This window comes from Muntiacus reevesi, chromosome 3 (genome assembly GCF_963930625.1).
Source record: "Muntiacus reevesi chromosome 3, mMunRee1.1, whole genome shotgun sequence".
Classification (NCBI taxonomy): domain Eukaryota; kingdom Metazoa; phylum Chordata; class Mammalia; order Artiodactyla; family Cervidae; genus Muntiacus; species Muntiacus reevesi.
The window spans coordinates 116,937,544-116,961,071 of NC_089251.1; the positions used below are offsets into that span (position 1 = coordinate 116,937,544).

Below are 23,528 nucleotides of genomic sequence, written 5' to 3' on the forward strand. Positions count from 1 at the left end.
CATGTGGAAGTTCACGGTTCACATACTGTTGAAGCCTGGCTTGGAGAATTTTGAGCATTACTTTGCTAGCGTGTGAGATGAGTGCAATTGTGCAGTAGTTTGAGCATTCTTTAGCATTGCTTTTCTTTGGGATTGGAATGAAAACTGACCTTTTCCAGTCCTGTGGCCACTGCTGAGTTTTCCAAATTTGCTGGCATATTGAGTACAGCACTTTGACGCATCATCTTTCAGGATTTGAAATAGTTCAACTGGAATTCCATCACCTCCACTAGCTTTGTTTGTAGTGATGCTTTCTAAGGCCCACTTGACTTCACATTCCAGGATGTCTGGCTCTAGGTGAGTGATCACACCATCGTGATTATCTGGGTCATGAAGATCTTTTTTGTATAGTTCTTCTGTGTGTTCTTGCCACCTCTTCTTAGTATCTTCTGCTTCTATTAGGTCCCTACCATTTCTGTCCTTTATTGAGCCCATCTTTGCATGAAATGTTCCCTTGGTATCTCTAATTTTCTTGGAGAGATCTCTAGTCTTTCCCATTCTGTTGTTTTCCTCTGTTTGATCGCTGAGGAAGGCTTATCTCTCCTTGCTATTCTTTGGAACTCTGCATTCAGATGGGAATATCTTTCCTTTTCTCCTTTGCTTTTCGCTTCTCTTCTTTTCACAGCTATTAGTAAGGCCTCCTCAGACAACCATTTTGCCTTTTTGCATTTCTTTTCCATGGGGATGATCTTGATCCCTGTCTCCTGTACAATGTCATGAACCTCCGTCCATAGTTCATCAGGCACTCTGTCTATCAGATCTAGTCCCTTAAATCTATTTCTCACTTCCACTGTATAGTCATAAGGGATTTGATTTAGGTCATACCTGAATGGTCTAGTGGTTTTCCCTACTTCCTTCAACTTAAGTCTGAATTTGGCAATAAGGAGTTCATGAAGCCACAGTCAGCTCCCGGTCTTGTTTTTGCTGACTGTATAGAGCTTCTCCATCTTTGGCTGCAAAAAATATAATCAATCTGATTTTGGTTTTGACCATCTGGTGATGTCCATGTGTAGAGTCTTCTCTTGTGTTGTTGGAAGACGGTGTTTGCCACGATCAGTGCATTCTCTTGGCAGAACTCTATTAGCCTTTGCCCTGCTTTATTCTGTACTCCAAGGCCAAATTTGCTTGTTACTCCAGGTGTTTCTTGACTTCCTACTTTTGCATTCCAGTCCCCTATAATGAAAAGGACATCTTTTTTGGGTGTTAGTTCTAAAAGGTCTTGTAGGTCTTCATAGAACCATTCAACTTCAGCTTCTTCAGCGTTACTGGTTGGGGCATAGCTTGGATTACCGTGATTGAATGGTTTGCCTTGGAAATGAACAGAGATCATTCTGTCATTTTTGAGATTGCATCCAAGTGCTGCATTTCAGACTCTTTTGTTGACCATGATGGCTACTCCATTTTTTCTAAGGGATTCCTGCCTACAGTAGTAGATAAAATGGTTATCTGAGTTAAATTCACCCATTCCAGTCCATTTTAGTTCCCTGATTCCTAGAATGTCGACATTGACTCTTGCCATTTCCTGTTTGACCATTTCAATTTGCCTTGACTCATGGACCTAACATTCCAGGTTCCTATGCAATATTGCTCTTTACAGCATTGGACCTTGCTTCTATCACCAGTAACATCCACAACTGGGTATTGTTTTTGCTTTGGCTCCATCCCTTCATTCTTTCTGGAGTTATTTCTCCAGTGATCTCCAGTAGCATACTGGGCACCTACCGACCTGGGGAGTTCCTGTTTCAGTATCCAAGCCTTTTCTTTTTTTTTTTTTTTCATTTATTTTTATTAGTTGGAGGCTAATTACTTTACAATATTGTAGTGGTTTTTGCCATACATTGACATGAATCAGCCATGAATTTGCATGTGTTCCCCTTCCTGATCACATTTTGCCTTTTCATACTGTTCATGGGGTTCTCAAGGCAAGAATACTGAAGTGGTTTGCCATTCCCTTCACCAGTGGACCACATTCCTTAATGTCATAAAATACCCAGTTGGTATTCACATTTTCATTTGTCTCATGGATGGCATAATTTATAATTTTATTTATTTATAAATTGTATTTTTTAAGCAAGATCCAAATAAAATTCTTACATTGTACTGGGTCAGTATAGCTTTTAAACTATTCTTCGTTGCCCCCACCCCGATCCCACTGCCTTTTCTTTGCAACTTACTCATTGAAGAATAGTCTCCTTGTGTGGATTTTGCTGATTGCTTCCCTTTGGTGGTGGTTGATAGCACTTTGTCACCACATTTGAGGGCTTCCTCTGCCCAATGTTGAGCAAACTGAGGTAGGAAGCCAAGAAGTGGCAGATGGAAACCAGAGTACCACTTGGCAGCTTAGTGTGAGGGTCTGTGGGTCTGCAGGTGAGCCTTGGGTCACCTCACCCACCCAGTCTTGGGTGCCTCAGGTCAGACTCAGCTGAGGCTGGGGCAGTGTTCAAAGGATGAACCGAGCATGCCCAGTTTATGCGTCTAAAGTCACCGGTCAGATCAGGCCCCAATTCTTCCCAAGGGAGGGTAGAGCTTGGGGATGCTTCTGCTGGGGCTCCCATCACCACCTAGAATGAAATATAGACACTAGGGAAGCAGTGGTCCCCTCAGCCCTACTGCTTGCTAAGAGCTTTACCCTCATCACCACAGCTACCCTGTGAAGTCCTTCCTTCCCCATCCCTGCCTGCAGAGGAGGAAACTGAGGCTTGGAGAGGTGAGATGACTGGTCCAACGTTCCACTGCTGAGGAATGGCAGAGCCAGGGTCACCCGAGGCCTACTGCTCCACCCTCACTGGGAGCACCAGCCAGATGGGGGCAGGTGTGCTCCATTGGACAGGACTCCACTGTAGCCAGTTGGTTAATGGCCTGGTCCTAGAGAGTTCCAGGTGGCCACTGCCGAGGAACGAGCCTGATGCCTGCCTGCTCTCTAGTCAGCACACAGCGGGCTCCGACTCTGGTAAATGAGCCAGCCCCCACCACTGGCAGAAATGCAGTATCCCTCCAACTAATACCGATGCCCATCTGGCCCCCCCCAAAGCTGCGGCTGTCCACCTCTAGCCGGCTCATCTACCCAGGCGCCCTCTAGTGGCCGCTTAAGGGAACTGCAGCTCCCCCTGCGCCCTTGCCGGCAGCTGGCTCTAAGCTCTGCATCTCGCCCTCTGCCCGCAGGAGACCTACCTGATGAAGCACATGTCCAAACACACGGTGGTGGAGCACCTGGTGAGCCATCACTCGCCCCAGAGGACGGAGTCCCCCAGCATCCCGGTGCGAATTTCCCTCATCTGAGCCGCCCCGAGGCGCCGCCCCGCCCTGCCCACTGGCAGACACAGACCCAGGCAGCACCGGCCCGACTCCCTCCAGGGGCCCTCCAGGAACAGCCGAGCTCTCTCATGACCTTCCTGACCTTCCAGAAAGCCTGGGCCGCAGAAGCCCTGCCCAGTCCAGCTCCGGGGGCGGCCAGGCCAACTGCAAGATTCTGGACTGTTTTGGTGGCATCCAAAGACGATCTCAGAGCACTTTGAACCTCTCCGCTGGGTTTTCCTTTTCTTCCCCCATCCTTCACTTGCTTCACTGTTTTTTTTTTTGTTTGTTTGTTTTGTTTTTTTTTTTAAGTTTGTTTTGGAAAATAACAAAAAAAAGATATTTATTGGCCAAGAAGTTGGTGCTGCTAAGACCGAGAAATGAAAAGAACCGGACAGATGGACACAGAGACCCAGAGGGCAGCGTGGGACCTTCTCTTGCCGCAGCCTCGGGTCTCGAGGGGAAGGCGCAGGCCTGGGAGTCTGGACCGCAGAGGGGGCTCCCCGGTGGGAGGGGCAGGAGGCAGCTGGAGTGAGCCGCTCACACCCCCCACCCCCGCCCAAGCTGGAGCCTCCAGAGCTGCGCCCTGGGCATCACTGAGCAGTGGGACGTGGCAGCTACCAGGGCTGCCCAGGCTTCAGGAGACAGATGGAGAGGGGCCGGGAGGTCCGCAGGACCAAAGGGCGCAGGGTTGGCTGGGCTGGGCGCAGGCCCAGGGAAACGGGGTGGGGGCGGGCTGGGTAAGACCCGGTGCCCCCACTGCCCTGAAGACCACCCCAGTCTACCTCAGTGCTGGCCAGGAAACCTATCGGCTACCTCTCCCACCATCCCAGACTGTGGGCAGCGGGGGAGGGAGTGGGCCTGGGGCAAGGACCCCCTCCGCTCTGCAGAATTTCCTCCGGTTAGGGCAGTGCCCAAGGAGGGGTTACTTGTCTTCCCTGCCATGGAGGGGGATCCCCAGCCCAGGCCCTAGGCCCCTCGGCAGGGAAGGGATCCTCGGGGAGGAGGGTCCCAGGAGCAGACCCTGCCCTCAGCCCCCACAGACACACCCCAATCTGAAAGCCATGCGTGTCCGTGTATATAGGAACTATGTACAGAGCCCGGAGAAGCCCCCTCTACATCCCCTGGGGAAAAAAAGAAAACTAGACAGAAACTCATCTATATATTCTGTATCTGGAGTTCCGTTTTGAATATTAACTGTGTTATTTTTATACACTTTTTAAGCCTTAACTCGCCATTGATTTACCAGTTTAACGTCTCCCGGGGTTTCTTTTCCCACGGGGTTCTCCGCCCCGCCCCCACCCCTTTGTTTGACTTGCGTCGTCTGATACTCAGTATTGTAGCTTTTCGTCCGCATGTTACTACCCTGTAAATACGCTGTTATACATACTGTTAACACCCTTTGCTTTTTTTCTATGGGACCTCCAGGCCACCGTATTTAGAACTAGTTACCTTATTAAAAAAGAGAAAACAGTCTGTTGGCTTCTCAGTCTGCATCGTGGTGGCAGGGAGGTGAGGGCAGGTGCTCCCCCCACTGCGCTTCAGGAACAAAGTTTGCGTTCTATTTAAGGAAAGGGGTGGGGAGGAGAAAAAGGTCAAATATGGGGGAAGACCCTAAAGGGGGCAAGAAACAAAGGAATCCCAAATCCTCTGCTCTTTGTATTTCTCTGTTGTGAAGAATAAACTGTACCTGCAGCCGGGAGGCAGCGGTGTGTGGCGTGCTCTGTGCGAGGGCGGGCCGGGGGGCACCTTTCCAGGCTCCTCTCCCCTCCCCCGCGGCCCCCCTCCCCAAATTGGGAAGGAAGGAAAATGGCCTTTCTCGTGTCCATCACTTGCAGCCCAGAACCACAAGGGCTCAGAGGAGTGCAGTCCCTGATGGTGACTCATGGTTGAGTCACTTTCTGTCTCCCAGGGCCAGCCTTGCTAAGCTCTGGGGGAATTCCTGCATTTCCCTCCTAGGCAATCAAAACATTGACACCCCCCCCCCCCCCAATGGGGAAGCTGTGTGTGAAGGGGCCTTCTTGGTCCACTGGGATAGCTGGAGGCTGTGAAACTGGAGCTGCTGCTGGTGCTGGTGCTGCAGGAGTCCCAGGAAGAACAAAGCCCAGAGGAGAGCCAGAGACACATCATGGAGCCTTGAAGCTGCCCCAACCCCGGCACTGTCTTGTTACGTAAGCCAGTAAATCCTCATTCGGGTTGTCCTTTCGTTTTCCTCCAAGAGTCATGTGCTCAACGTTGACCAGCACACCCCTGGCTGACTCTCCAATCAGAAATCTCCATTCGGTGAGTTAGGGACAAGTTAGGAGGTGGTGGGCACCTGATATGGGAAATCCTGTGTGGGCAGGGGCGGGGTGGGGTTGGGGTGCACTCGTATTGTGCCCGAGACAAGCAGGAGGACAAAGGAGGCAGAGAGAAGCAGAGACGGACAGAAGGGACCGAGGGCCAGTGGCAACCTCAGCCCCCGACTTTGTCTCCATCTTTTGGCTAGCTCTAATTTCCTGCTTGCTCTCACATCAGTGAATTTATTCAGTATTTATATGTTGCTAATGGTGTAGCAGCAGGTAAGTTAGTTAACCTCTCTGTGCCCGATTTTCTCATGGGTAATATGAGGAAAATAATAGTAATCAATTTATAGGATGGATATGAGGATTGAATGAATCAATAGATATCTAAGGCTTAGAACTGTGCCTGGCACACAGTAAGTACCCAATAAATGTAATTGTTGTTATTATTTGATGTAGCCTTGATGAATCTATGTCCTTTATGATCAGTGAACTCTGATTAGAGGGCTGATGATATTTGGGAATTTGGGGGGATAACATCTGAGCTGGCTGGACAGGTGAAGATTTTTCATGTAGCAGTGACACTAGGGGGACTGGGAGTCTGATTTTCACTGGCTCACCTGGAAGCTCTCAGGAGTTTATTGGGTCCTTGAGGGTTGCAGGATGGGTGCTGAGGATAGTGTTGATTGACAGTGATACTGATGAAGGCGTTGCAGAAGGAGCTTATTCCTGCCTCTACAGCCCCACCCTCATGGTGGGCCTCTGGGACAAAGGACCACCTGTTCCCAAGTGATCATCCACTCTGTTCCCAAGTGATCATCCACTCTGTTCCCCTGCAGCTTCCTTGACCCCTCCCCCTCCTCAGGAAGGTCTCAACCCACCGCAGGAGGCTGCTCCAGCCCAGCTCCAGAAAACCCCTGACTCCTGCCATCACTTCCTCTTTAAAACAGGAAATGGCTGTCTGCTGACTCCTCTGCACTCCATGAACTTGCTGGAGAAGCGGCAGGCAGGGAGAGGGAGAAGGCAAATTATTTTGGGGGGTGCCACACCTGCAGCGAGGGTGACTGGCACCCCCACTTTACATATGAGAAAACAGACTCAACAAAGGTTAAGGAACTAGTCTACAGCCATGCACAGAGTCAGAAGAGGAGTTGATTCCTAACCAGATCTTGCTGGCCCAACCTCAGGTCTTTGCTGGACGAAGAGTTGATCTGTGTGGCTTTTAGTGAATGCTGCAGGGTAAGGTGGACAGTCTCCCACCAGAGGAAGGGATGTCAGCTTATAGCCAAGTAATAACCTGTTCTCAGGCATACCTGGCCTGTTCTTAGCTCTAATCCAGAGTCCAAAAGGCCTCCTGGGTTCTGCTAATCTAGTTGAGGCAGGAGACACTGGGACCTAGGAACTGCTTTGGAGAGGGGAAAGCATCATCTGTGTTGATAAAATGTTCCTAAAAATGGTTTGAAAAAATGGTTAGTGTGTCAAAGCCATCAGAGTTGGCTTACAGAACTGTTGTCCCACCTGAAAACAGTGGAGGCTGTTAAAAATTGAAGGTCTAAGAGAACACTACAGAAACGGTTCAGGAGACTGGGAGGGAAATCCCAGCCTCTCCAGGCCTCTGGTTTTCAGCTATTAAGGCAATATCTCCGGGACTTCCAGCAGATAACTTCCCCAGCACTGCAGCTATTTCCCGGAGGAAACCACCTTTCCTGGAGGGCCTGATGACTTCATGCTCCCATTGGGAACCTGCGTCTTTCTCTATTGAGGATGAAGAGTCTGGACAGCATCCACGGATAAGGAAATTTATCTCCCAGACACTGTGGCTGAACAGCCATTGGGGTCCCATGGCGAGGAAATGTTATTTTTATGAATTTGGATTCTCTAGGAGAAAGGGCCACAAGGACACTGTGGAATAATATATTTTATTATCGTATTGCTTAAATATGTACTAACCGTGCTGAGGGCGGGGGAGGTGAACCGGATGTCACTGTGTTTCTGCATCTGGGGCTCCAGCCCAGCGGCAGCTCTATTTGGCCTGCGGGCCCGTCCTGGCTCTCCAGCTGCTGACCTCACTGATGACTCACAGATGCTCTGGGTCCTTAGACAGTTACGTTCCTTTTTTGGGCTTCAGTCCCACCTTTTTTTTTTTTTTTTTTTTAAGTGGGGGGTATGAGGAAGGGGCTAAAACATCTCTTCGGGGGTGGGGCCTTCGCTGAACTCAGTAAGGTCAGAAGTGAAAGGTTTCCAGGCAGCTGGTGGTGCCTGAGACCGCCAGCCTTGGTGAGGCGCTCCCCCAAGGACGGGCCTACTCCAGCCCCTCGCCCCCCATCCCCGCAGCCAGGCAGGTTTTCATGCAGTCTTTCCGGCCCCTCCAGCACCACGCCACTTCCAGAAGGGGCCCCGCCGGCGTCTGGGACCTCGGGGGCCCAGGGCACCGCTAGCCACGCAGCAAGGCATACTCCTTGGGCGCCCAGAGCAGGCGCGGCCGACGGATCTCGGCCCGGCGGCCTATGTTGGGACTCCAGCAGAACTCTGGCGATAGCAGTTTGGCGGGCTTGTGCAGCCAGAAGAACTTGTTGAGGTGGCTCTCATCGTGCCAGCGCGCCTCCAGGCCCCGCGCGCGGTCCCGCCGCAGGCCCCGCGCGCAGTGCGCCGTGAGCCGCCGCAGCGCTGCCACGCTGCCCCCGAACACGGCCGCGTGGTAGTAGAAGTCGCCCTCGCCAGGGCCCAGGGCGGCGGCCGAGCGCGCATCGCGCTCGAAGGGCAGCAGCCGCCGGGGCCAGCGGTAGTGCCAGGCGTGCAGCTGCGCCACCGACTCGGCCAGCGCCTCGGGCCCGAAGGCGCCGCTGAAGTGCTGGTCCACGTCCATGCAGAGCACGAAGCGCGCCTCGCGGCCCAGGCGGCCGCCCAGCGCCGCGTGCAGCGCGCGCATGCGCGCCATGGACACGTCCTGCCAGCGGCGCTCGCGCGCCACGCGCTCCACGCGCAGCCGGCGGCCGGGGCCCAGCGGCAGGCGGGGCACCGCGGCCGGACGCTCGGTGAACACGTAGTACACCACGCGCTGGCCCACCATGAAGTGCTGCTCGGCCGTCTCCAGGAAGCGCTCCAGGTACTTCTCCAGGTACCTGCCGGGCGGGGCGGGGCGGGGCCGGCCCGAGTCAGCCCGGCCGCTGCGCCCTGCGGAGTCCGCGGAGTCGTCGGGCTGACCAGCTCCCCCCATGTCCTTCCTGGGACCCTGCCACCCCAGGCCCCTGAACTCCAGAACTATTCAGCCCCAGAGTCGTCCGAGGCGAATTAAAAATCATTACCACTGTTCGCCATCCCTGACCCCATGGGCTCTGTGTCCCTGCCCTTGAACGCGGCGCTTCCTGACCGCCTAGGTCCGTAGAGTCCCAAGGCAGGGATGCTGTGCTGGTCCTTGGGAGGACTGGCCCGTTAGCCTTTGTCTCTTTATAGCTCTGGCCCTTTGCTTAAGCACTCTGAGGCTGCCACGAAGTGAGAGAGCCTGAGCTAGCCACGGAGAAAAGCGCCCTCCAGTTTTCCGCAGGCTACTGTCCCGGTGGGGACCTACACGTTTGGGAGCAGGGAGGGCCCCCAGCAGCTGAACCCTGTCGGAATTCCTGAGCCACAAGACCGTGAGCAATGGTAATAATGAGTTGTTTTCTGTCACTGAGTTTGTGGTGACAAACCACAAACCTAGGTAACTGGGATGTTTGCAATACTAGTAACTTCCTATAAACATACTTTGGAATCCTGGGGTCCTAAAATAATAGTAATAATGCCTGATATTTTGGAACATTAATCATGTGGCAGACAGTTTTTAAAGTAATGTGCATTATCTCATTTAATCTTCACCATTATTATCTCCATCTCAGGTGAGGAAACTGGGTCACAAAGAGCTTTATTAACTTGTCCAAGTGTACACACAGTTGGTAAGTGTGAAACCAGGATTTGAACCCAGCCTGGCATTAGAGCCTGTATCCTTACCTGTACTTGCTCTATTCTGGGTGGAACCGGGAGAAGCTGGAATTAGAGACCTCAGAAGCCTCAGCGTCCTACGTTGGGTTTATAGAACTTTGGAACTTAGGACCCTGAAATTTCTGGTCCCAGAGACTTTGGGTCCCTAAGGCTGGTGGAACGTGAAAGTGAAAATCCCTCCAGTCATGTCCAACTCTTGGGGCCCCATGGACAAAGGAGCCTGGCAGGCTACAGTCCATGGGATTCCATGGAATTCTCCAGGCCAGAATACTGGAGTGGATAGCCTTTCCCTTCTCCAGGGGATCTTCCCAACCCAGGAATTGAACCCAGGTCTCCCGCACTGCAGACAGATTCTTTACCACCTGAGCCACAAGGGAAACCCAAGAATACTGGAGTGAGTAGCCTATCCCTTCTCCAGCAGATTTTTCTGACCCAGGAATTGAACCAGGGTCTCCTGCGTTGCAGGTGGATTCTTTACCAACTGAGCCATGAAGGCTGGTGGAGAAACTTCTTACTCAGCATCCAGAACAGAAGTGGGGGCACCAAGGTCCTGGAGAGGCCACAGTTCTGCCCGCCTGGCTCCCTGGTCAGCCCTTGTCCTGTTTGTTCCCTGGTCTTCCAGGGGCCCTCCTGACTTTCTCTCCCTTCCAGAGTGTGGGGGACAGATTTGAAGGAACCTTGAGCAATTGTCTGGGGTATCTGATGACAGAATTCCTTCCCCAGTCTTTTGTATATCTTTTTCTGGATGCAAAGCTCTCACTGCCTTCCCAAAGCAGCCCATTCCATTATTAGAAACTTTTCCTTAAATTGCCTTAAACTCTACCTGTCTGTGCCTTTAGATTGTAGGATCTGATTGCTGCTCTTAACCAGGACTTTGCATCACTACTGGAACGTGAATACCAGCTTGGACAGCCTGCTGTCCATAATGGGGAAATGAAAAGGTCAGTGCCCTGAGATTTCTTCTCCACCTACCACTCGGGGCTCCTTCTCTGCACCTGGGGGCCCCTCATGTCCTCGATTGGCCTCCTGTCCCGATTCTGTCCCCTCCCCACTCAGTCAACTGCCCCCATGGCCTCTCTCTCGACTTGGTCATCATCAGTCTGGGCCCCCCACAGAGTTATAGCCTTCACATGTCCCACTCTGGGGGCCCCCATCCTTCCAGCCCGTGTCCTGTGATACCAACCCCAGCAGCCCTTCCTCAGAGTCCGCTGGTCTGCTGATGCTGCCATTCTCAGCATCTCCTTTTCTTCACATCCCTCTTTATCCAGCCCAGCTTCACTCCCTTACAAAAGCCCTCAGCTCCCCAGTCCCTCCTCTGCCATCAGAATTGCTTGGCCAACCCCCCCACTTCTTATCGTGTGCTTGTACCTGAGCCACTGACCATGGGTGCTTCTGCCACCAGGCCAGCCCCTCTGTTTACCCAGTTGTTGTCATCTCCTGTCACCTCAAAAGACCATGTTCTCACCGAAAACCCAAGGCCTCCGGATGGATCCGCCCCAGACCCTGGGCAGATTCCTTCTAGGTTGTGATTCCGAGCTCCTGGCTCCCTGTGCCAGGTGGACTTCATGGCGGTGTCCAGGGAGGAGGGGAAGGAAGAGGATGGGGGTCTGCCCTCGCCATGGGGGTCTGGGACAAGGGATGCTATCTCTGCTTCTCCTTGGCATCCTATGGCCCAGGAGAATGGGGTGCCCCACTCGCTACATCACATGCACTCCCACTCCTTCCTGCTAGGATGGCACCATTTCCCTCCCAGGCCTTACCTGCCTACAGCAAAGACAGTCAGACCTACGGTGAGGTTCTGCCGTACAGCCTCTTGCTGGGCCACGTCTGGGTCAAAGATGCCGTCCCAAATAATGGGGGCCCCCCAGGAAGTACAGGTCAGGACTTCAGGCCGGGCCCTGGCCGGGGCAGGGAGCGAGAGACAGGTTCGTGCATTCACCTGCTTGGTGAATGGTCACTGCCACCCTTCCCCACCCTCACCAGTCCTGGGCCCTCGGGACCACCCAGGCCCTGCCCCTAGAAATCTCTACTCCAGATCCAGCAGAGTAGTGGGAGATGTGCTACCTGAGGGGCGCTCTGGGTGGAGTGCCTAGCCCTGCTGGGGTTGGGGATGCGAGGAGGACAGGGACCCTGGGGCAGAGCTCGGTAGGGTGTGGGGTGCTCTCAGCGTGGGAGGGGTGGCGGCTTCTCACCAAGGGTGCAGGGGACCCGTGAAGTTGTCTCTCAGCAGGGGCGTTCTGGCCGGAGGGCAGACACCCATGGGGATGAGGACTTCCAGATGCCTGTGGGGTGGGAGCAGTAGTGAGGGGTGTGCCAGCCTGCTCAGGAGCCCTCTCTCTTTGCTTCTTACAAGGAGGGAGAGCCCCCGAGGACGCTTGTGCAGCCGTGACAGCCGCCACTCCCCGTCCCTCGAGGGGGCACTCGGAAAGGGCCACTTGGACCCTGCCTCTGCTGATCCCATCGCGAGGGCTGGGGAAGGGGTTATACCTGAGTACCGGAAGTCCGAACCGGAGCAGCCCTAGGCCACCAAGTGCAAGTAGGATCAGCTGCCAGAAGATTCTCTTCCAGGCCCTGGAGGTGGGGAGTGAAAGTGGATGAAAGTGAAAGTCGCTCAGTCGTCTCCAACTCTTTGCGACCCCATGGACTATACAGTCCATGGAATTCTCCAGGCCAGAATACTGGAGTATTGTCTCTTTCCTTTCTCCAGGGAATCTTTCCAACCCAGGGATCGAACCCAGGTCTCCCACATTGTGGGTGGATTCTTTACCAGCTGAGCCACAAAGGAAACCCAAGAATACTGGAGTGGGTAGCCTATCCCTTCGCCAGTGGGTCTTCCTGACCGAGGAATTGAACAGAGGTCTCCTACATTACAGGCGGACTCTTTTATCAGCTGAGCTGGAAGGGGCATCAACAACTCATTTATGTATATACTTTTACATACACACACCCATATGCATTTATGTATGAAAAATGATGTGATTTAATGTTAATATGAACATATTAACAGACACTGCGAGGTCCAGAGGAGGGCAGACAGTGCAGTCTCTCCTGTTCTCAGCCACCCAGTCCCCTCTGCAGGGGGCTAGTCTGTGCATAGACAGGCGAATATAAATACGGTAGCAAATTCTTTCTTCCTTCCCTCCATCCTTTCCTCTGCTCTCCCCCCACAAATGGTCACTCAGGGATGAGCTGTTCTCTACCTTGCATTTTCCATGGACCGTCATGTCCATCTGCATTCTTGAAGTGCTTCCTCACCCTCTTTTCCGGCTGCCTAATGTGCCTTTGATTGGGCCGGCATCATTTGCCTAACCAGGTCATTTCTGATGAGCATGTAGATGTGTAAATTTTTTTGCTTTTTTCCAGCAGCAGATTTGGGGGACAGTAACATTAGGGTGCTTTGCCTGGGTCGGATCAAACTTGGACAGGGAGGAGTCTGGGAGGGGATGCAGGGAAGTTTGTGGCTGGGAGTTGAGAGCATCTGGGGCTTAGGGATGAGTTGCTGGGCTTCCTGGAGTGTGGGCTGCAGTCAGGGGACCGTGTGTCTGTGACAGCTCCAGTCACGGAGTGGGGTCCCTCCAGCAGGGCTCAGCAACCCCATTGCTGGCTCCAAGGAGGTGGACTTTGCGATTTTCCATAGTTGCTTGTTTTCCAGACGGGCTCTGAAAGTTGAGAATTTTAATAAGCTCCTTGGCAGGGAGTGAGGGGGGTCTCCTCCAGCTCTCCTTACCCCTGCTGGGTTCCAGTGTCTCTAGACAGACTGAACCCCTGTGGTGAGGAGCCTGGCCACTGGAGCTAGACCCCCAAGTTTGAATCCCAGGCTGTCTGACCTCAGGCAAGATTCTGGGCCTCTACACTTGAGTCTCCTCATCTAGACAGGCACTTCATAAGAATACCTACCTTAGAGGGCTGCGGTGGCTACTGAGTTCATACCTGCTAAGTGATTAGAACAAGGCCTTGCACACAGTAACAGCTCAATAAACTTTAACTATTGTTGATTATCATTCATATTATTGTTGCTGAACAAGCCCTCAGGATTCTCAGCACAAACTCCCAGCTCCCCTTCCTGCCCTATAAAGTCCTTCCAAAATCTGCCTCCTCTGGTCTCTTCCAAGAAGGCAGCCTGATCAGACCCTCACGCCCCTGCCTTTCCTGCTGCCCCATGTCATTGTTCCTCAGCAGGTGTATCCAGTAAATAGATCAGAGAGGCCCCTTGCAGTTGTGTGTGCGTATTCACGCGTGCATCTCCGTTGGATGCATGGTTCTGTTCAGTTGGCCAAACCTGGGTGCACCGACCCCTCGCTCTGCCTCGCCCACTGTCTGCTGCCAGTCCTCAGGGTGTGTTGGCTTTGCCTCCTTGATCCCCCCTTCTCTGCTGCTCCACAACGCCCACAGTGACCTTGCCTGCTCGTCCCCACCAGGACCTCCCTGTTCCCAGTTCCCCCTCCCCCGAACAGCCCTCAGAGTCAGCTCATAAAATGCCAGCTGCTTTAACTCTGTCCACATCACATGAACAGGGAAATCCTCAAAGGGGAAATGCATTCAGTAGGCAAACATATGGAAAGATGTTCACCCTCACTAGTAATCAAAGACTTACAGATTAGAACCAGGCGGGATGTTTTGCCTATAAAATGAGCAGTTCTTAAAAAGAAAAAAATGAAAATAGCCACGCTGTGAGAATACAGCGAGATAAGCACTCTTACACCTGCCGGTGGGATGTAAATCACTACAGCTTTTGTGGAAAGCTCCTTAGCTGTGGGAATTGAAACTTTCAGCAGTCATCCCCTTTAATCCGATCACTGCAACTTCTGGGAACCCGTTCAAAGGAGACCATCTTCAGCATGGGAAAAGTTTATGCATCAAGATGTTCACTAGTTTCTGCTCATTCATGCATTCAGCCTATGCTTAGTGGTCACAAGCTCAGAACTGAGCACTGTGCTAGGTCAAGGATTCAGAGGTGAGCAAGACACAGACCTTGTCTTCCAGGAGCGGGGTCAGGAAGATGTGGATGGCCAGAAAGAGGGGAATAGGGTCAGAGGACAGATGGCAAAGAGAGGAATGAAACAGCATAGCAAAGGCTGTGATTAGTGTAAATACAAGAGAGCATTAAGGGCAAACTAGTGGATGGCACCTGAGCCTGGACAGATGGGGAATAACTCAGGGAAGCTTTCTGGAGGAGGTGCCCTTTAAGCTAGGACCTGAAGGATTGGAAGTTATCCAGGCAGAGAAGGCACTGGAGGCGAAAGGGAGATCCGTGAAAAAGGAACAGTGATGTGTAGAAGTGAGGAAGTGAGAGAGCTTAGAAAGCATGTGGAACTGTAGGTCCTCCGCAGGGGTGGGTGGAGTGTGGATGGGGAGTGATGAGAAGTGAGGCTGGGGATAAGCTGGAACCAGATCACCCAGGACCCACGGTCTAGGCTTAGGGGTTTGGACTTCGTCTTGAGGCCATGTGGAGCCCTTTTCAGGCCTTCCCTTCAAGGAGTGATGCAGCCAGATTTTTATTTGAAAAGTACTCCAGGCTGGACATGGAGTGGGAGGCAGTGGGTATGGCTGGAGGCAGGAAGACAGGTGTTGGCAGTGGGTTGGGGAGGAGTAGGTGATGAATGGCTTGTTGAGGTAGGGTGGGCAGGACTGGGGGACCAGGAAAGGAGATGAAGGCTACTAGTCTGGTTGGGGGAGAAGGCAATGGCAACCCACTCCAGTACTCTTGCCTGGAAAATCCCATGAATGGAGGAACCTCGTAGGCTACAGTCCATGGGGTCGCTAGGAGTCGGGCATGACTGAGCGACTTCACTTTCACTTTTCACTTTGATGCATTGGAGAAGGAAATGGCAACCCACTCCAGTGTTCCTGCCTGGAGAATCCCAGGGACGGGGGAGCCTAGTGGGCTGCCGTCTATGGGGTCACACAGAGTCGGACACGGCTGAGGCGACTTAGCAGCAGCAGCAGCAGCAGCAGTCTGGTTGGAGTTAAGGAGCTGGAGCCCAGAAGGCAGGTAGGCAGTCTAAGGAAAGAGTTCTGGGTCTCCCCAGGAGGGCAAGGATGCTGTGGAAGTGGGAGAGAGCAGAGGGAGGAGAGCCAGGGCCCAGCACCGAGGACACGGTTGGGGACGGGCAGGGGGGCTGAGTGAGCCGAGGAGGAAATGGAGGTGGAGGCAGGTGGCTCTTCCAAGAAGTTTGACTGTAAAAGGAGAGAGAAAGGATGGTAACTGAAGAGGTTGAGGGATTGGGACTGATGGAGGCGTGTGTGTTTCTTTTACGAGGGAGACTTGAGCTTGGTTGAACAAGAGCTGGAGAGCACCCGTGGAGAAGGCATTGTGTGGGCCACTCAGATACAACTGGGAAAGGCCCCAGTGTCCAGCTAAGTAAACTTTTTATGAAGGTTCTGTAGTCACATGGAAAAATCTTACACAAAAACCTTCAATGGAAAAAGCAAGACCTAAACTTCATAGCTCTGTGATTACAGGTCTAGCAATGAAAACATGCAGCAGAAGACTGAAAGGAAGAAGTATCTGTGTAATAGGTTATGGGAGGGTTTTTCCCTTTATTTTTCCTCCCATTTGTCTCTAACGTGCTTTTATTGCTTTTTTTAATGAAGGAAAAATACAGAGCCATTTAGAAAGAGCAAGCGGTTTTAAGCCTTTTTAGTGACTGCAGGGTGAAGTCCACCTCTCTCAGTCCTGCCTACAGAGCCTACAAAATCATTTCACACACTCACACCAGACCCAGCTTTCGTCTTCTAGAAACGAGACTTCATAACTGGCAGGCCAAGGTGGTTCTCCTAGCATTGCTGGAAAAAGCAGATGGAGATAAACCACCCCAGTGTTGGTCTGTGGAGAGGTGGATGAATGAGTAATGCATCCCCGTGTAATGGAGAGCAGCCTCAACATTGAAAAGGATGAGGTTGGTGGATACATGCTCTCTGGAAGAGAGGGCCTAAGGGACTCAGTGGAAGAGGAGGTAACAGAACTGTGCACAGAGGCTGACCTCACTTCTGTGAGGGGAAGGCTCCCGTGCCCGTGCACCTGTGCATGTGTTCTTTTATAAAATGTACCCAGATGTGTACATCTGTCTTTTATGAAAATGTAGGAGAAAATCTGGAACAGCACTACCCAGTAATATAGTGTGAGCCAGGAGTGTAAATTAAAATTTTCTATTAATAGTAGCCATGTTAAGAGAGTGGAAAGAACTGAAGTTTTAATAATTTAATCCAATATATCATTTCAATATGTAATCGATATAAACATTATTGAGCTATTTTACAGTTGCTCTTGGAAACGAGACTGCCCCCTGGAGGGACACCATGAGGTAGGTGGCAAGGGCAGGAAATGCTGGAGCAGAGCCTTCTGTGCTGTCCCATGCTCTTAAACCAGTCCCTCCATCCAAGGCAGCCAGGCAGAGCCATCCCCAAGTGGTCGAGGTGGGCTCTACCCATCATTCCTGGGAGGGTTCTGACACCTAGGCCTTCCACAGGCACCCACCAGGTCCTGCCAACCCCTCCTCCTATGTCCCAGCCTGGGAACCCTAGTCCACAGAGGCATCTGCCTGACCCACTGTTCCCAGTTCCTTGCTCAGACAATTTTAAAAGGACCCCCCACCCAGCTCCCACCTGCAGGAGGCCATCTCTCAAGGCCACCTCACACGTGCTCCTGGACCCTCCTCACTTTCAGGAGGTGGTTAAAGATCAGTAGTTAGTTCCTAAGTGGGAATAAGTTTGCAGACCTGGATGGTCACTCCCAGTGGGAATAGAGAGCTCTGTTTCAGTGGAAGGTGCACCCCAAAATCTGTTCTCTGTTCACCATGGGGTCAGAGTCAAGGGCAGCAGGAGTCACCATACTCTTCACGGGCTACAAGATCTGCCAGGAGGCTGTCTATCCTCACTGCCCCGCTCATGCCCTGGCCCGTCTGTACTCCACGGCGATGTCCCTCCAGCCACTTTCCCCCAAGGACCTCTATGGCTCAGCTCGTTCTCAGCGGGCCAGCCTTGGTGCCGCCTCCTTGACTGTTCTGGCCACCAGACTGGACTCTCTCAGGACAGTTGTCATGCCCCATCTTCCCCCAGACACTGGCAGTGTCCCCTCTCACCTGGATCCTTCCCCGAAAGCCATGTCAAGGAGCAGGTGGGACAGCTTTCCAAGAACCACCTCAGCCGAGAGCCAGGGAAGAAATGACCTGGTGACTGGGACAAAGCCGTTCCAGGCCATGTGTCAGAAACCACACCCCCAGGACCAAGTGGGATGAACTGTCTGGAGGGCCCCCCACCCTGGGGCCAATCACCTGGAAGAGGGTGGATCTGAGTACGGTGGCTCTGGTTGGCCAGAGGCACTGAGCCATGTTGTCCCAGTGCTTTTTCCTCCCCTGGGGGGGGGGGGGGGCGAGTCCTCGTGCTCCCCCCTTCAGGTCCTCTGTCGTATTTGCCACCCAGCGAGAACCCGGTTCTGCAGAGTTCCAGCCACAACTCAGGGGTACCTGACTTGTGACTTTACATAGTTCACCTCCAGGAGCCCTTGACCTCTTCAGTAAAACGGTGTGCACACCAGTCAGCCAGGATAGGGTAAGAGCAACACAAGACCGTAAGATGGAAAGGTTCTGGAAAGCAGGCAGTTTTTTTTTTTTTTCAAGTGCAGAATATGACTCATCAGAAATCAATCTCATAGATTATGACCAAGATTTTAAAATTATGAACATGAACTGAAAATTATCAGAAAATTAGGTATTATTCTGTTCTGCTTCAGTTACATACATCTCAGTACATATGTGAGGGTGGGGAACAAACTTTCGGTCACGATCTGAAGTTTTGCAAAATTCTGTGTAAGGCATGATCAGGAGTGAATATGTGTTGAAGGAAGCACCCTTCAGACTGAGGCCTTCCACTCAAGAGTGAAGAGACAGCAGGGGTGTTTACCTGTGTCAGTCCTGCAGATCCACCATACCCTCTTTCGGGAGTTTCGGCTCCCTCTCCCACCTCACATACAAGGACAGACTCGGGCTGGGCCTGGCTTTGTCCTCCAGAAAGCGAAAGTCAAGGTCCAGCATGGACTCGCCAAGCTGCACAGGCCACAGGGGCCTGCTCCCCTGCCCTGGAGTGGGATGGGCAACATGGGGATCTTCCCGGGGGACCCTCCCCACTCCCTCACCCCAGGGTCCCATGTTGGCCCCTGTCCTGATAGTCATTCCCAACCTTCCGGAACACCAGACTTCCCAAGTGCTAGCTCCATCCTGTGGGTGGTCAACTGGTCAGTTATTTGTTTCTCCTCTTCCTCCAGGAAGTAGTTACAACTTAAAAGTTTTCCGGAGAGTTGTCATCAAGATGTGGGTATTCGCTCTTAAAAGTTCCCTGCTAATCCATCTCCCTGGGGCCCTGTTACAGACTGAGTGATAAGTGGCCTGTGCTTGGGAGGCCCTTCCTGAGGCAGAGACTCTCCTAACAGTCGGCTATTTCAGCATCCAAAGAATGCTCAGCTGTCGAGTGAGGCAGAGCTACCCCCAGGGCGGTGGTGGACACGGAGCCACACTCATCACAGGTGCGAGTGTGAGGGTGGGGGGCTCTGGGCTCTGCCTCCCATGTGCCAGGTATTCCTGGCGAACAGCGTCCTGTCTCCCCAGCGGCAGTGGCGGGTCAGGGAGGCTCAGAGTTGAAGGGGCCCTGGACCCTTGCACTCCCAAGGAATACCCGTGAAGAACAGGTGGGATCTGAACCGGGGCTAAGCGTGCCCTCAAATGACGTGGCAAAGCGTGGAGGATGAGCTCTCCAGTTCAGGTGGCCGTCCCTCTCCCAGCCCAGGGACCCACCCTCTCCTTGCAGGTGAAAAGTAGCTCTTCAGGATCACAGAAAGGCATCCCCAGGGGAGAAAGGCACAGAAGGAATGGATTTTATGGATTTATTTTTAAAAAACAAAAAAGGTTAAAAAAGTCCTTCATTTCCAACCCTGCCTGGGGGTGTGAGTGGGGAATAGAATGAATTGAGAAGGGCACCCACCCTCCCCTGGGGAGAGTCCGACTCTTCCCCGGGAGCCTGCAGCATGCAGGGCAGGTCAGAGGCCGGCCTCGCCCTTCCCGCCCCGCCTCCTGCATGGGCAGCTCACACTGCTGCCAGCAAGTTCCAGAAGTGTGGGAGCCGAGGCTGAAGGCTGCCCTCTTCACCTCAGCGGTCACTCCAGCTCTTACGCCCTGGATGTTCTCTGGGCCCCACCACTGGGCTCTCAGGGTGGGCGGACAGGCAAGACCAGGAGGTTCGGCCTGGCCCAGCCCACTGGCAGCTTCCTTAATGCCGTCTGTGACACAGCAGGGCAGCTGGGGCGGGGGGCATCACAGTGCAGGAAGGGGCTGCAGAGACACCACGACAATCTGGAAAGGAAAATCTCCTGCTAACCTGCATCGCTTTCTGATCCTGCCTCTGCACCGAGGCGGCCCTTCTGCCCATTCCCCATCCCGAGGCTGAGTGGAGTCCAGGACAAAGCACTAAGTGGCTGTTTGCTACAAAACACCTGGAGATGCCGGGGGGGGGGCTCTCGGCCGTCAGTCAGTCCAGACTCCCACACAGTCACACAGTCACACACACAGCGTTAAGGCGTCTGTACCAGCAGGTGTGGCCAAACCGGGCCCAGCTTCTCTCCCTCCACCTGCAGGGGTGAGGGGGGAGAACCCTTCTGGCGGCTTCAGTAACAGCTGAAGTGGGAGAAGCTGGCAATGGAAGAGCGAGCTGGGCCCCGAGAAAGAGGAGGAGGAAGGCAGGCGGGGGCTTCCGCGGCCTCTCTCCAGGCCCGGCGGCTGCCCTGGGAAGTGACCCAACTCAGGTTGGGAGCCCTGACCACATACCCCCTGGAAAATGGGGGACAGAAAGAGGGGAAGAGAAGCGGGGCTAGAGTTGTGGGACTTTGGAGGAAGCCAGTGCTATCAATATTTACAAGCATAAAGCCCCATCTTCTGTGCCACCTACCTCTCTGCCCCTCCCACAGAAAGAAAGGCCCCTGAGAGCCACCTAGGAGGTCCCGAGACCTCCCCCCAGCCACGCCCCACAGCGGGGCCCTTCCCTCCACTGGCCCTGCTCTGGGCCCCCAGGAGTGTCCGCCGGCTCTGCTCGGTCGGGAGGAGCCCCGGCGCCCGGCCAGCCCTAGGAGTCCTTGAGCATGCTGATGCGTGCGTAGATCTTGAGGGCGGGCCCCAGCTTGATGTTCATGGCGCTCATGAGGTGGTCCTCCTTGAGCAGCAGCAGAGCTTGCCCGTCGATCTCCTGGGCACGGAACTCCTCCGCGATTTCCTGGCAGCCTGAGGGGATGTGACCAAAGGCAGTGTCAAGCAGGGCTCCTCGCGGCCACCCCTTCAGAAGCCCCGTTTCACTCGACCTTCACGACCACCCCGTAAGGGCGCTGATGCTGCTCTCGCTTTACGCCCTTACCCAGGGGAGCCAGACTCCACAATGGCCTCCCTGTTTACATGCGTACTTGTTCACCCACCACCCCCTCAACGGACAGGGCTACCCCGGGGAAGTGACAGCATGGGATTTCCGAGGCTGGATCATAAAGGGCACAGCACTTCACCTTAACCTTTTGGATAAATCTCTTTTGGAGTGAGTCAGCCACGATGTCAGGAGGGCCCTCAAGCAGCACTCTGGAGAGGCCTGCCTGGAGAGGGACTGAGGCCTTCTGCCCAGAGTTAGCCCCCACAGCCCTGGGACTGGGGCTGGAAGGGGGTTCCTCCAGCTCCAGGCCTGTAGGTACCTGCACCCCCACTGCCATCATGATGGGGTCCTTGAAAGATGAGCCAGAAGTGCCCACTAAGCCACTCCCCAGAACTCTCGAGATGTGATGACTATTGTAGGCCACTAGGCTTGGGATAACGTTTCTCAGAAGTGAATAACTAATGCAGATTTTGGCACCTGGAAGAGGGGGTGCTGCCATCACCACCCCTTAACAGTGTGGGTGTGGCCTGGGATGCAGCAGTGGGTGGGGGCGGGAGTCACTTCGAGGGGAATATCTACGTTCCCTGAAAGACTTTGCAGAAGCCTGATGGCCTTTGAGGAGACTGCTGGGGGGGCTTAAAGCAAAGTGGGCAAATGGTTACTGGAAACTGGAAGAAGAGGAATCCTTGGTATGAAACGGAAAATTTAGCCACACTGTTGCTGGTGGTGACCTGGTGAGTGTGAGACTCCCACTGAACCAGCACTTCAGCTCAGGGGACCCCAAGCAGAACCTGCAGGTGCCGCCTGGCTTCCCAGCGCGGCTGTGGGAAATGTGAGGGGAAAAACTGGGAAACAGCAAAGAACCTGGATTTGCTGCTTTTGAAAATCCTCAGCCTCTCCAGATGGCAAATGATGCTAAAATTAAGAAATGGTTTCTAGTGCTTGTTTCAGCAGCACATAAACTAAGACAAAAAAAAAAAAAAGGTTTCCAAGCAAAGACCAAATCCAGGACAGTCAAAAAAACAGTTTAAAGATGAGACAGCGGGGGTGACTTAAATCATCTGTTAAATCTGCAGAAAGCTCTATTCTAAGGTGCGGCCCCAGAGAACTGCTGGATCAAATGCTCTCTCAGGATTTTATGGGCGTGACTCACAAAGTCTCTCCATTCAACAGACAGGCTCCTCGGACTGTTAACGCCACAGTCCCTCAGCTTCAGAAGAAGCTTAAAATGGAATAGGGCTTGTCTTGAAGACACTTTTGGATAAGACTTATTTAAAAAGTCCACAAAGAGGAAAAGACTTGTCTGGCAGAAACACTGCTCACTTAGACTGAAAGGGTCAGAGGTAATAGGAAATAAAGGCATCAGGAAGTAGGCTGAGAAAACAACTCCACGAGCTACCTCCTTTCAAGGGAGAGGAAGGATGAGTCAGGGTGGAACTCAGAGAGGAGGAGAATCATTCCAGGCTTGGACTCCTCGTTATCAAGGAAATGCTCACACACGCCTGGTGTGGCCTGGTGACTCCTGCAGCCTCCTGTGCGCTCCCTTCAACAGGCACATCTACCGCGATGACCCTGTGCCCGGCCCACCATCTCCTAGGTTCGTGGAGGGAAGACGACGACCTTCCTCATTCTCAGGTGTGAAGGCTGAGGGAACCCTCCCTGAGGAGCTGGACCCATCGAGCTTCATCTGGGCCTGGACCTGAGTCAGATGCTGAGATCTTAAGACCTTGAACCACTGCTGTGATGGGATGAGACCCGTGGGGCCTCGGGTCGGGGTGGGGGTGTTCTATATGAGGGAGGAACTTGAATCACTGGGGTGAACTATACTAACTGGCCTCCCAAGTAGCTCCCTCCAATAACCCCTGCTTTCATGTCTTCATGAAGCCTTCACAATGAATGGGGTTGACCTGTGTGGTCAATAAGATACTGCTGAAGTGATAATATGTCATTTCTGAGGCTAGATCATAAAGGGCACAACAGGTGGCTTCCACCTTGCTCTCTTAGATCTCCTCCTGGGGTGTCAACTGGCTGCCATATCACGAGAATCCTCGAGCACGAGTGTTCTGAAGAGACCCATGTGGAGAGTGACTGAGGCCTCTTGCCAATGGCCATCCCCTCCCTGAGAATCACATGAGTGAGGCACCTGAGGATGGATCTAACAGCCCCAATTGAGCCTTCAGATGGCCTCAGCCTTGGCTGACACCACAGCCTCCTAAGAATGCCCGTGGCAGAACTGCCCACCCCAACCACCTGTGTGCTGACAAACTGTGGGGCTGCAGCAATAGATAATGAGCACACTGGGCTAAGTGGCCGAGCCAAGATTTGAGCCCAGTTCTGTTTAACTCCGAAGCCCGCTCTCAACCACCATAGCCCACTTCAGTCTCTGAGTGAACCAGCTTATGGCTGCCACAACCCGGCCAGAGCCTGGGTGAGACTGGCAGGAGAAACCGTGAAAAGTTTTGGGGCCTCAACGAGCGCAGCTGTGCAGATGCGAGCTCTGCCTTTCGAGCTTCATTTCTAGATCCTCGCCCTGAGACCCTG

The 23,528-nt window shown here is 53.2% G+C and overlaps 3 protein-coding genes and 1 long non-coding RNA gene across 10 annotated transcripts in view; 2 read left to right on the plus strand and 2 right to left on the minus strand.

The window, feature by feature from the left end:
- The window catches only part of ZNF362 (zinc finger protein 362), a 45,329-nt gene extending 40,316 nt beyond the window's left edge, over positions 1-5,013 (plus strand). For both annotated transcript variants that reach the window (XM_065930339.1, XM_065930341.1), the window contains one exon: positions 3,202-5,013. In XM_065930339.1, the coding sequence (XP_065786411.1) occupies positions 3,202-3,318 (117 nt within the window). In that variant the 3' untranslated portion in view covers positions 3,319-5,013. The remainder of the gene's footprint in view (positions 1-3,201) is intronic.
- A 3,028-nt stretch (positions 5,014-8,041) lies between these two features.
- A3GALT2 (alpha 1,3-galactosyltransferase 2) lies at positions 8,042-17,790 on the minus strand. Its single transcript, XM_065930345.1, has 5 exons — positions 17,672-17,790; positions 12,078-12,161; positions 11,783-11,872; positions 11,351-11,488; positions 8,042-8,737 (listed from the first exon to the last, which is right to left on the minus strand). The coding sequence occupies exons 1-5, from the start codon at positions 17,788-17,790 to the stop codon at positions 8,050-8,052; spliced, it is 1,119 nt and encodes a 372-aa protein (XP_065786417.1). The 3' UTR covers positions 8,042-8,049.
- On the plus strand, positions 8,872-14,908 carry LOC136164832 (uncharacterized). 4 transcript variants are annotated; one of them, XR_010662420.1, is made up of 4 exons: positions 8,872-10,176; positions 10,430-10,531; positions 10,993-11,146; positions 11,322-11,584. It is a non-coding gene; the product is annotated as an uncharacterized lncRNA (long non-coding RNA). The 4 variants fall into 4 exon arrangements; XR_010662419.1 differs by having other exon boundaries at positions 8,872-9,257; positions 9,488-10,531; XR_010662418.1 differs by lacking the exons at positions 10,993-11,146; positions 11,322-11,584 and adding exons at positions 11,944-12,167; positions 12,298-14,908 and having other exon boundaries at positions 8,872-10,531.
- Positions 16,758-23,528, minus strand: part of PHC2 (polyhomeotic homolog 2) — a 115,835-nt gene continuing 109,064 nt past the window's right edge. For all 3 annotated transcript variants that reach the window (XM_065930342.1, XM_065930343.1, XM_065930344.1), the window contains one exon: positions 16,758-20,854. In XM_065930342.1, the coding sequence (XP_065786414.1) occupies positions 20,700-20,854 (155 nt within the window). In that variant the 3' untranslated portion in view covers positions 16,758-20,699. The remainder of the gene's footprint in view (positions 20,855-23,528) is intronic.

Coding starts and splice junctions, on each gene's coding strand:
- A3GALT2 (XM_065930345.1), bottom strand. CDS start 17,790: ATGGCCTGGAACGGCTTTGTCCCAGTCACCAGGTCATTTCTTCCCTGG. Junction 11,873..12,077: donor TTCGGACTTCCGGTACTCAG/GTATAACCCCTT, acceptor CCCACCCCACAG/GCATCTGGAAGTCCTCATCC. Junction 8,738..11,350: donor ACTGTCTTTGCTGTAGGCAG/GTAAGGCCTGGG, acceptor CCCGCCCGGCAG/GTACCTGGAGAAGTACCTGG.